This window comes from Phocoena sinus, chromosome 16 (genome assembly GCF_008692025.1).
Source record: "Phocoena sinus isolate mPhoSin1 chromosome 16, mPhoSin1.pri, whole genome shotgun sequence".
In the NCBI taxonomy this organism is placed as follows: Eukaryota; Metazoa; Chordata; class Mammalia; order Artiodactyla; family Phocoenidae; genus Phocoena; species Phocoena sinus.
In genome coordinates, this window is record NC_045778.1 from 26,681,085 (window position 1) to 26,693,882 (window position 12,798).

Genomic DNA, 12,798 nt, shown 5'->3' on the forward strand with positions numbered 1-12,798 from the left:
AGCGGTGTTGAATCAGACTTTGATCCCCCTTAAGAAGATAAATGCAATATCTGCAGTTTCTAATGGTAGGGGTGTAGGAGAGACTTTCAGACGAAATCTTCAAAGCCAAGTCTCTGCCCAGATATGAAAGTAAAGACCCTGGGGAAGGCAGTTGTTTCATTGTCCTACCTTCTCCCCCCCCCCCCCCACCAACTTGTAGGCCTCATTTATTTACCACCCCCCCCCCCAAAAAAAAAAGAACAAATGGGATGCTATTGTTAAATGCAGTGTGCAGGATTAGATTTGTTTCCTTCCAATAGAATTCCTTTCCTTAATCAGCACTCTTATAAATGGCACACCTGCCTAATTAGAACAAGTTCTAGACAACAGGATACAGTGTGAGCATTTCAGTTAACTCCACGCATTTGATAACTATTGTGACTGATGTTCTTAGAAAGTCTTCCCTCCTCTCCTCTTCTTATTCCTCTGTGGCTAAGCTTTTTATAATTTTATACTTCTGAATCAGCCTTTGATTGTGGGAATTTATCCGTATGTGGTCCTTGATATTGGTTTTGTTTCTAAGTGATTCCTTAAATGAAAAAAGAAGTGATGTATTTATGGATATGTGTAGGGATGCTTTTAAATATTTTTATTAGATTTAATTTACTCGTTATCACTCTTAAAATACAGAAAACTCCCTTGACTGTGACAAGGAGGTAAAATACAGCAGTCACATTCAAGATCTCCATACATTAGCGATAATAAATCCTTTTGCCCTGAGTAATAACAGAAACTCAATTTAGAGCCAGTGGGGATGATATAGTGCTCCCTCACAGAACCAATCACCCACAGAGAAGTATAATGAGCAGGGGAGGTGATACAATAAAACCTATATGGCCAGAGGAAAATTATGGTAAAATTGTTGCCTATGAAAAGTCTTGTAATAAGTATATCTCCAATTATCTTCCAGAAGAAATTATTTAGGCATCTATTCAGGTCAAGATTCATGACAGAAGTGCAAGAATTGCCTTAGAATAAAGCAAAAGGGTACATGAGTGTAGAGAAAATGGCAGTGGACATGCTGTGAACAGAGTTCTGTTGCGCCTGAAGGATCTGAAGTAGCCCCGGGACTGCTGTGAGGGCGTGCTGCTCACCAAACCTGCAGAGGGATGGCTGCACTGACCACTGTTACAGCACATGCTGATGGGGACAAGATAATGCTCTTAAAATACAAAATGGTTTAGATTATCACAGGAATATACTCTACTTTTAGAGTTAGTATATTTCCCAAGACCACAGCTTAAGCAGATTGCTGTAAAGGAAAATCCTGAGTGTGCATGATCCATATCCTAATTAGGAGTGGGCTTCATCTGTTCAGACATATATCAGTTCAATAAGTGGGTTAAGTGGCAAGAAATGAAGTCTAGCTCTTTATTAGATAAGTGTCAAGTATAGTGTTGAGGTGGCTAAAAAAAAAAAAAAAAGTTAATATGTTACCTAAAACAACATGAACAGTTTCAACCTCTGTCGTCCCAGTGCTATCTGTTGTACAGTCTGGAAAATAATTCATTACCAATAATAAAACACCAAAGTTTATAAAATATTTGTTAAATAGATTGAACAGATAGATGCTTTTTTATAATTTTGTTACTCTCACTGCAGTGTATTCATCTTTCTTGATTTCTTTTTTAAAATTTTTATTGTGTTATTTCTTGAGAGGCAAAGGGGGCGGTGGTCACAGTTAGGTACTGGCAGCTGGGCGTGGCCCTAAAGCTATCTTGCATACAACCTATAGTGGCTATTAGTGAGTGAGCCCCAATAGTTAATACTTGTGGGAGTGGTGAGGCAATTTTCCTCCCAGCTGATTTTAAAATTTTGGTTCTATCTTGTCAGATTAGACCCATGGAAGTACAATTATGTCCAAACATAAGTGCCATTCATTATAAATGGTCAGAGTAGGAAAAAAGCATTCAGATTAGACAGTGATGGGACCCACCTTGCCATGGTTGCTTCATATTGTAGTCATTAAAAATATACATTAAAATAAAGAATAGTAGTCAGTATTTTGGGACCTGTTGAACCGGAGGAGCCAGTTCCAAACCTGAAAGCAGTCTGTTCATTTGTTCATTCATTTATTCCATGAATGTACTTTGAGACTGGAGCTACAACAACTAATCTCTGCTCTCTTAATGTTTAGTAAGTGAAACAAAATAGATGAATGATACATCATATGTCAGATAGTGGTGAGTGCTATGCAGAAAAATAAAGCAAGGCATGGAGGATCCAGAGGTGCTGGTGGAGTGCAGTTTTAGAGAGAGTGGTCAGGGATAGCCTTTCTGATAGGTGATAACGTGAATCCAGCTCCAAAGGAAATGAGGGAGCAGCCATGGGAAGCGAAACAGCTAAGAGCTTAGAGTCAGCAGGCTGGGCTCCCTCTGTCTTAATAGCTTTATGACCGTAGGGAGGCATTTAACTTACCTGTGACACGGAGACAGAAAGAGCCACCAATCCTATTTCACAGGGTTTGTGTTCGGCACAAGTGAGACACTTGAGAAAAGCATTTTGGTAAAGGAAAGTAGTACCTCGACTTCAAATTTCAGTGTGAAATGATAAGAGGGTGTAAATTAAAGAGATAAATACAGCAGAGTCTTAAAACAGCCCTTCCCTACAGCTTGTTGTGGAGTTATTGAATTGAGTTGTCTGAGCTAAAGTGTAGAGAACATTCTCCAAAGATGAACTGTTTGATACTGGGGTGTACAGGATTTATATTCATCTTTGTTTGCTTTTGTGGTATTATTAGTTTAAGATTTTATATTTGTTTGTGCTTTTCTTCCTTTGACATCTTTTTCTTTTCTTTTCCTTTGAAGTTTTCCTTTTATTAAATTAGTTACAGGCCTCTTGACTCTCAGTTGAGCATTTTCTACGCTGTTCCTGTACTCCCTGATTAATTCATTAAAAACAAAAAACAAAAAAATCCTCTAAGATGAATACTTTTCATGGGGGCTCACAACATCCATCTTTTATAGAGTAATTCTAAACTCCAGAACAAATTATTTGCACTGATGTTTATTAAGGACTTGAAGTTGTTTGTTTGCCCTGTTTGTTTTTATAGCCAGAGTGAATTTTGCAATAATTGTTAACAATGTTTGAATAGAACCTTATAATTTACAAAGTGCTTCACACACTCACTCACATGGGAACTTTAGCAACCCTGGAGCAAGACAAGGTGGACGCTATTGTGCCCTTTCACAAAAGAGGGAACCCAAGGCTCAGAGAACAGAATTTAAATTCAGGTCTTTCCATGATACAAGTGTGAATATATGAATGAAAAATGCTGAATTGTTTCCAACACTTGGAATTACTAAAATGGTATGTTTTATAAGTAGATTCAGGAAATTTTGTAGATGACTCCAGGAGAAGAATCCTTAAGGGATTATGGAAAGAGAGGGCTGTGTCTCTGATCATTGTGAGTGGAGACCGTGGAGGCAAAACCCCTTTTGGTGTCTTTGTCAGGAAGAGGATGTGAGCCTGGATGCCCATGGCTCTGATCTGTGCATGAACTTCCTCCCTTCCTCCCTCCCTCCCTCCCTCTGTTCCTTTTTTTTCCTGTTTCTCAGACTAACAAGCATGTTTTTTTCCTTCAGGGTAGAAATAAAAGTAACCGTATGCAAATATAAAACTTATCAAAGATCTGTTGTCTTGGATTTAAGAATGTTTCCTCAGAAAAGGCTGTCTTATTTTGATATCAAGCGTCCTGAAGACTTTTAAAATCTCTTTTAAAAAAAAGTATAATAGAAGCAATGAAAAATTAGAGCTGAATTGGGAAGGGCCTTAGAAATTATCCAGCCATGGAACCATTAAACTATTTGATCTGGAAAGGACCTTTGAAAAGGTCCCAGATCCCAACTCACGGGAGGCTCCTTTGTCCACCGTGGCATCCTCACCATCCTGATAGGGTCCATGCAGTATCTCCATGGCTTCTGATTACAAAGACTGTGTGAGTTCACTTATATGAGGTACCTAGATTACTCAAACTCATGGAGCAGAAAGCAGAACGGCGGTTGCCTGGGGCTTTGGGGAATGGGAAGTTAGTATTTAATGGGGACAGAGTATCAGTTTGGGTGGTTGTACAACATTGTGAACATACTTAACGCCACTGAACTGTGTACTTAAAAATGATTAACATGGTGAATTTTATGATATATTTATATATACACATACATACATACACACACATGCATATACACACACACACACACACACACGTACACACACACATTTTACCACAGTGTAAAAAGTAAAATAAAGAAGCAAGAAAAAAATTCATTCCGTTGCTGGACAGTTCTGTTGGAAAGTTGGAGTCTAAGATGACTCATTGGGGCATGGAGGCATGGAGAACAAATCTAACCCCTACCCCTGGATGAAAACACCCTGCTTGTCCCCTCCCAACAGTCTCTTCCCGGCCAACCAGCTCCAAGTTGCTTCAGTAGGTCATTTTGTTTTGTTTTACAGTTTATTTGAATCATAATCAAGATAAGGACTATATGTTGTAATTGGCTGATAAGCCTTTTAAATCTCTTAATCTATTGGTTCTTCTTCCATATCTGTTTCTGTCTGCCTCACTCATTCTTTCACCCTTTTAATTTACTTGTTGAAGAAACTGGGTCATTTGTCTTCAAGAGTTTTGGTACTTGCATCCCTCTGCTGTGTAGATTGACATGTTCCTCTGTCCTCTGTATTTCCTGTGAAGCAGTAATTGGATTGAGATACTTTACTTTAGAAATGTTGTAATCCAACTATATAATAACTCATTCTGTATCTTTTTTTTGAAAGTGCCCCCAGCTTTTTGCTTGGAAACTTGTAAACATTGAAACAAATAATTAGACAATTGAACGAATAATGTCATGAACATCCAAGTACCTTTATATAGATTTACCAGCCGTTAACATTTGCCACATTTGCTTTCTCTCTTCCTCTCTGCACACACATACACTAGTAATACACATAGGTTTTTCCCCCTGCATCATTTGTGCTCAAGTTATAGACATCATGACACTTTACTCCAAAATATTTCAGCACATAACTCCTAAGACAATTCTTATGTAATCACAGTCTAGTTTATGTGTTGTCTGCTATTTAGTGCATGTTACCCTAATTATCCAAATAGTGTTCTTTACAGCCGTGAGTTATTTTTTAAAAATTCGAAATCCAGGCAAAGATTGCAAATTGTATTTAGTTTTCCCACCACTTTAATCGCCTAAATTGGTTCTGCTCTTTTTTGGGTCTTACATGGCATCAACATTTTTTGAAGAGTCCAGGCCAGCATGTCCCTAAATTTGGATTTGCCTGATTGTCTCCTTATGATTAGATTGAGGCTAAATGTTTCCAGTAAGAACACTGCATAGGCAGTGCTGAGTCCTTCAGCGCCACGCTTGGGAGGCATCCCATAATGGCTGATAGGTTCGATTGCTCAGTTAAGGGGTTGTCTACCAGACTTTTCCATTGTAAAGGTACCATTTCCCCATTGTAATCAATAAATAATCTATAGCATATTAAAGGTTGCTTTTTTAATAGTTTACAAAACGTATGCCATTGGTCATGGGAGAAATTGGATGACAGAGATTATGAGCACATTAGAGTTATTACTGCTGATGGAAAATAATTTTTAAACATTGGTTTTTCTTGAGAGATAAGGAGGGGAGGTAGTAGAGGTAAGAAATGGGCTTTACCGGAGACACACTTGTGTTTGAATCCCAGCTCCACACTTGAACCTCTGCAACTTTAGAAAAGTTACCTCACTTCTCGGGGCCTCAATTTCTTTCCTATAATGGGCATAATAATATACATTCCTGGCAGGGTTGTTAAGATGATTAAATGAGCTAGTGTATGAGTGGCCTCTAGCCTAGCAGCTGCCCCAGGACCATCACATGGGAGGTGAGGAAGAAATGCTTCCCGAGCAGTTTGCAGAGTTTAAACCTGTCCGTGAGTGTTCGTTCTCAAGATCAGACTGAAATATTCAGGCATGTTGATAAGAAAATGTGATCAACAGGTTAGGTGGTGGTGTGAAATTTTAAAGAAAGGAATTCAGAACTGGGAGATGTTTGGTTCCATTTTCAGACCTCTTAAATATGATTTGTCAGTAGTGGATTTATATAGAATTGAGTTGTCATTGATTCAGACCTCTTTCTGACTGCAATCCATTTTAATCTATTACCAGGGATTATTTTTTTGAAACAGTTTATGTGTAGTCTGATCGAGAATAGTGAATCATAATAATTCTGTGACCCATTTACGTGCATTACTGTAAAAGTTTCATTTCATACAAGTGACAGCTTTTTCAAGTTAATTAGACTCGGCTATACTGAGGTTAGCAAAAAGTGCTTTGAATTATCAATAATTCAGCAGGGCAGACATTTCTGTATAATGTAGTGGTTTTATAGAGTATTGTGAGACAGTTACCCCTAAAATAAATGGTTGTGAGCATACATCAGCATGGTGGGGCTTGCTTGCGTGTGGCGTGAAGTGATATCATCTATGCTTTCTATTATTGAGCAGAGTGTGGGACATCGGTCTTTCTGGCCATGAACTACTAGCAACCTTTGTCCTTTGTGTTACCTTTAGTTAAAAACGAAAAATGAGCATGAATGCTGGCTGATGGCCATGTCTTTCTTACAGCTAAAAATTCATCTGGGAAAGAAAAATGGGATTGCAGATTTGGATTTGTTTCATTGTATGAGTGATATGTGACATTTTGTAAATTATTTATCAGTGCAAGGATGGCAGCAATGGCTTGAGCATTGTTATATCAAATGAAAGCAGGAATCCCATTAGTATAAGGACTGGGTTTTAGCTATAATCTATCAGGGGAATGTTGTCACTTGAAAACCAGATTGTTCCTTTAATTCCTATTTAAAGGAACAAAAGTGTTCCCAAGGTGCTGCAGTTGAGCAGTTGTGAGTAATAACTATGGATCCATAATTATGCAGTGCTGATTATCTGGCATTTAAAAAATGGTGGTAGGAGTCAGTGACCAGTTTGTTATAGCTTGTCTTTTTTGGTTTTTCTAATACAGTGTTTTATACTCTGCTTTTTAACTGGGGCTACAAACACGCATTTGCATAGTTACCTGAGAAAGTGAAACCTGTGCATATTAAAAGAACAAATTAAACCGAAAAATAGGGCAAGATAATGAACACTTATATTGTAAGATGAAATTAACAGTCATAACGAACAATTTTGCAAATGCTTGGTCATAAGGTGAATTCTGGTTTTTGATGATACGTCACACTGAACGTTTGTTGGAATCATTATTACTATTTGAAATATTATTTTAGAGATAAGTGTTTTTAAACCTGCATATGTTTCTTTCATTTATATTCAAATATATTTTTATATAGTTAGCAAATACATTTTGAGTGCCTGCTGTGCATCAGGCAATGTATCAGGCGTTTGGAACAGAGTGGCTGAACAAATGAGGTTTATTTTACGCTGATGTATATTTAGAAAGTTAGGCCTAGCAAAATCTTGTTTTTAATTTACATTAAAAAAATTTGTGATTATACTAAGCTTTCTTGCCCTAAATTTTTGATTCATGAGATTCAAATATAAATACATTATAGTTACATTCAGATGGCTAGCAGACAACATGTGTGAAGCTTGGAATATGAAATAAAATTTTAGTTTTCATACAGTTTGGCTGTTCAAAATAATGTGACCAGATCTGTAGACACAGTCAACTCTTCATTTGGATGGGAATACTAGTGTTGCTGGTACTCATAAATAACAATGGAGGCACTAAAATGTATGCAGATTTATACATTGTTAGAAGCGATTTCCGTAGTGAGAGTTAAAGGGGTGCTGGGGGTTAGACAAATGTTTTGTTCTTTCTTTTATTGAAAGTGGGAATGTCAGAGATTGAGAGTGTGTCTCCTTTGTGTGGCATGGTGTGGTTTACTTTTGAAGACCTTGGTGCCAGAAAGGCCTTGTTAATGGTCTTTTGATCATCTCAAGTGATCCCATAGAATTTTAAAGTTCTCGCTTAGTTCTAATGCTGTTACTATGTCACCTTTTAACATACCAGTATTTTATGTCAAATATTTAATTGATGCATAATAGTAACCTGTACTAAAACATTTGATAAAGTTTAATTAAACAATCTGGTCTGACTAGAAGATACTCATAGACTGTAATACTGAATAGGTGAATCAATTTATAGTAGGCATATAGATTACGGGAACAATTGAGACTTCAAATGAATTCTTAATGTTCATTTCAGGAAGGTAGTGTAATATATAAAGGTTTTAGATTTCATTGGCTTAATGAAAATTACTTCTGAGTCTTATACATTACACATAAATGCATTATTCTGGCAATACTTCAGTGTCAAATAATTTGAGGGGTTTTTTATTAGCAGAAAATGTTGATATGAATACCTTATTTCAGCAGTTTTTCTTTGGTAAAGAAATATGTAAGAAGCTTTCGATTTTAATGTTTTGTTTTAAATTTTGAAATGGAAAACTAACAGTATTTTTTCATTTTAATTTTTTTCGTAGCCCCGTGCCGATCCCATTCCAATATGCAGCTTCTGTCTGGGGACAAAAGAATCTAATCGTGAAAAGAAACCAGAAGAGCTCCTCTCCTGTGCAGATTGTGGCAGTAGTGGTAAGTTGGTATTTTGTGTATGTGTGTACAATGACTCCCCATTATAGCTACATGCGATTTCTCTCTATCGAAAAAAAGTTTGTTATTTAAAGCAATATTTGATAATAGAGTAAGTTTTAAATTTAAAAAGTAAATGCAGGTGGGGGGGAAGTGGGGGAAGTGTGAGTATATTAACACTGACATAAACCATATGTCATAAAATAAAATAAATAAAAAACTTTTAAAAAGCTTTAAAATTTTATTTATTTATTTATTTCTGGCTGCGTTGGGTCTTTCTCTAGTTTTTTTGTGGTACGTGAGCTTCTCATTGCAGTGGCTTCTCTTGTGGAGCATGGGCTCTGAGCACACGGGCTCAGTAGTTGTGGCTTGAGGGCTCTAGAGTGCAGGCTCAGTAGTCGTGGCTCACAGGCTTAGTTGCTCCGCAGCATGTGGGATCTTCCTGGACCAGGGCTTGAACCCATATCCCTTGCATTGGCAGGCAGATTCTTAACCACTGCGCCACGAGGGAGGCCCATATATTCATCTTTTAAATTAAGCTTTGATTTCATACCAGCATTAATAATTCAACTTGGACTATTCTACATTGCAGGTAAATGCAAGGTAGAGAATTCTAAACTTTCATGCTGAATGCACCTAGAATCACTAGTTTTCTATAACCTGAAGTCTCAGTTTAAGACGTTTCAGTTGGAATGCATAGTGTTTCAGGTCCTGACACCTACTGGTGAAATATAATATTACAGCCCAGCTCTGTGTGACAGCTGGAAAGGGATGGACAGTATTCTGGAAACCACATTGATAGAATCAAGAAGTCATCAGGCATGAAAGAAATTTATATTGCCCAGGATAAGAAAGGAAAAGGGTGGTCTATGCAGAAGGTGATGTTGCAATCAAGGAATTTCTGGGTAGGGACACTGGGCCGTTGGCAAATTGCAATACCCAAAGAGCTTTCAAGGTTGCTGTCACCTCTTTTTCTCAGCATAGGATTTTAAGACCGCACCTCCACTTTTATAATGGAAATGAAAACTCAAATTGGGCTTCCCTGGTGGCGCAGTGGTTGGGAGTCCGCCTGCCGATGCAGGGGACGCGGGTTCGTGCCCTGGTCCGGGAAGATCTCATGTGCCGCGGAGCGGCTGGGCCCGTGAACCATGGCCGCTGAGCCTGTACGTCCGGAGCCTGTGCTCTGCAGCGGGAGAGGCCACAGCAGTGAGAGGCCCGCGTACTGCAAAAATCCCCAAAAACTCAAATTGTGCTTACACTAAAAGAATTTGTCTTACCAGCCAATCTTCCTTCCTGTTAAGCAGGTGATAAGTTGCCCAGGTGAGATATATATGGTTATATGTATGTATACACACACACACATACACGTGTGTGTGTGTGTGTATCTCTATACGTATCTCTCTCAACAGAGTGAGTAGCAGTTACTGGGTTTTTAAAAATTAATCCTGTGTTAATCTTTAAATTTTCTTCTCCCAGCCTACTGAAACTTTTCTCCCCAAAATGTTATTTTAAAATTAATTACCAAGTATTTATCTGGTTACAGTTAATTCTTTAAAAACATCAACAAATCTGCAAAACACAATAGCATACTCTCATTTAGGAAGTCAGTTTAGTATAGTGGTTAAGAGCAAAGTAGAAAGGCAGCCACAGCTCCTCTACCTTGAATGAGTTACTTAACCATTCTGAGCCTCAGTTTCCTTATTAGAAAAGTAGAGATAATGGTGGCACCTACCTCTTGGGTTGTATGGAAGTTAAAGGAGAGAACACAAGTAAATAGCCTAACATACGGTCTACAACAGCTCTGGTAAGTGTGTTATAAATGTCAGCAGTTGTGGGATTTTTGTTGTTGTTTGGCATGTTTGATATTTTTCTTGATTGCTGCAAGTAATTTAAAATCTTATCATTTATGACAGCTGCTTGTTGGTTGGATAGAGGAAATGTTTCACACTGACGAATGGCACTGTTGTGTGATGATTCTTCCTCCTCCTGTGAAGGTTTAACTTGATAGGCCCTGAGTGGTTCTGCAGCTCTCAGAACCTGACTAAGAGGAGAGAGCCTTGGAAATAAGACATTTCAAACTCTGCTTGAGAAATGCTTTCTGACAGTCTTTTTGATGGGCTTTACAGATTCATTAAAACTCTTTCACCTGCCCATGGTATCATAGCTAGTGACAAAAGGGCATGGAAACATTATCTGTATGTTCAGGTTAATAAATTTCACTCCTGCAATCTCCTTGTTTTATCCTGGCGAGGTAGTGCCTCACTCGTCAGTTCTGACTCTGTAGTTATCTTTTGGGTTTTCCCACGAGGCTCATTCTGAATGAATTACTGTTTTGTGTAACTGCCTGATAAACTTAGTGGTGTTCTCTTGTCTAGGGTTTACCCTTTGTGATTTTTAAGGTGGTACTTTAAAAACACCCTTAACTGTTTCATTTCTTGAGTATCTATTTGTCTGGGCACCTAGACAGATTAAAGACATACTTAAATCTGGAAAGAAAAGTTCCCTTCATATATTTCCTTACCTCTGGTGATACACTTACTTGAGTTGATAAGAGATCATTATCTCCTAGATCATAACTTCAAGGCCTCTTTCACAGGGTATAAAGGCTTGTAATTCTAAACAGGTAGATCTTAGATTTTCTGATGTAATCAATCTCCCTTCGTCTTTCCCAGATGGAAGACCTGCCAAAGGAGAGGTTTGATTTCCTTTATACTTGGAGGTCACTGAAATATTTTTCCCCCTGAAGTTTCTTACTTTTCCAGGGTGTATAAGTGTAGTGTTATGTTTTCTCTTTTCAAAAATGATCTCTTATTTTCTCTTTTAACACATTATTGACTGGGGGATTTTTGCAGAAACTAACGCCTGTGGCCGTAATATGTCTCCGGCCAAGAATGTGTTAAATGGAGAAGAATGGATTTCGGATGCTATCTTGAAGGCTTCTATCCAGAGTTATTTTGTGAGCCTCCTCCCTTCAGGTAGAATGAGCTAGAGGCTTTGGAGTTGAGATATGGGTCATGGCAGAAATTCAAGCCCTGGGGTCATCATGTCCCTTTGTTTAGGGTAGAGGACGGCTCCGAGTACTTCTCTGGACTCCACAGTGTGATCTGGCTCTAGTGTTAAGGTTCACTTCATCTTCCCTTGAGTGTACTGTGCCAGTCTGGATTTAGCTAGTTTAGTCTCTCCCCCCTAAAAAAATTTTTTTCCAAACTCAGGGAGATGCACTGTAGACACTTACTTCATCTGGTAGATGAGTGGACTTTGCAATTTGCTAGTCTTGAAATAGAAGGATCAAAATAAAATATGGTTCTTCTTAGAGAGCTTGGAGGGATTTTGTAGTTATAATGCTCTGTTGTGACACGTTGGTGATTATAAGGGAAAAAGAATAAAATAGGCTGGACACCGCTGGCTCAATGGTGTCCTCCAGTAATGGTGAGATCCCCATCGTCATGGTCCAGTTCAGTTTCGGAAGTGGGAATTACAGAGTGGCTGGTAGCCCTGGTTGGCCTCATGGAAGTGGCCACTGTCTGACATTCAAGAGAGTCCACTGGTTCTGGGATTGCATTGAGACTGTTTGTAATGATCAAAGGAATCCCTAATGTAAGATGTTTCTGTGAAAAAAATACCCATAGCAGTATAAAACCCAAAAAAGGAAATATTGATGGCAGCCCATAAGGAGAATCGCTCTTAAGTGTGTTTCCCATATGTTCCTGTAGGTTTTTAGTCACCTCTATCTGAAGTACCATTTGTATGATATCACATTTAGACTCTGCTTAGATTTCATAGATCTGAGTAATAAGTGTTTCCTTCTGCTTACATCATAAAGTAAAGCCAATTAGAAATTTCTGTGTTTTTAAAGATGGCTCATTGCTGCAAATGGGCAGTATATTCTTTAACTATGTTTTTCCTGCTGGAAGTTCTTTTGAAAAAAATAATTCAAGTTTGCAGGTAGTTAAAATGTGAAGTGAGGTACATAGGAGACCCAAATGTGGTGTTCCAGTCCTCTTTGCTTGCTGGCTGTAGAACTGTAGCTTTAGACATCTGTGAAATTCAGAGGGTGACGTCTGCACCCCACATCCACAGGGCTGTTGTGAGGATCCAGTGAGATAATGCTATGAAGATTATCAGTAACTATAAAACATTACCTAAAGATGAAAGATTATT

General features: G+C 38.2%; 1 protein-coding gene across 1 annotated transcript in view; it reads left to right on the forward strand.

Annotated features, from left to right (window-relative positions):
- KAT6B (lysine acetyltransferase 6B) overlaps window positions 1–12,798 on the forward strand; it is a 183,228-nt gene that overhangs the window by 108,882 nt on the left and 61,548 nt on the right. The window contains 1 exon segment of the mRNA XM_032608381.1: window positions 8,532–8,640. Within this exon segment, the coding sequence (XP_032464272.1) occupies window positions 8,532–8,640 (109 nt within the window).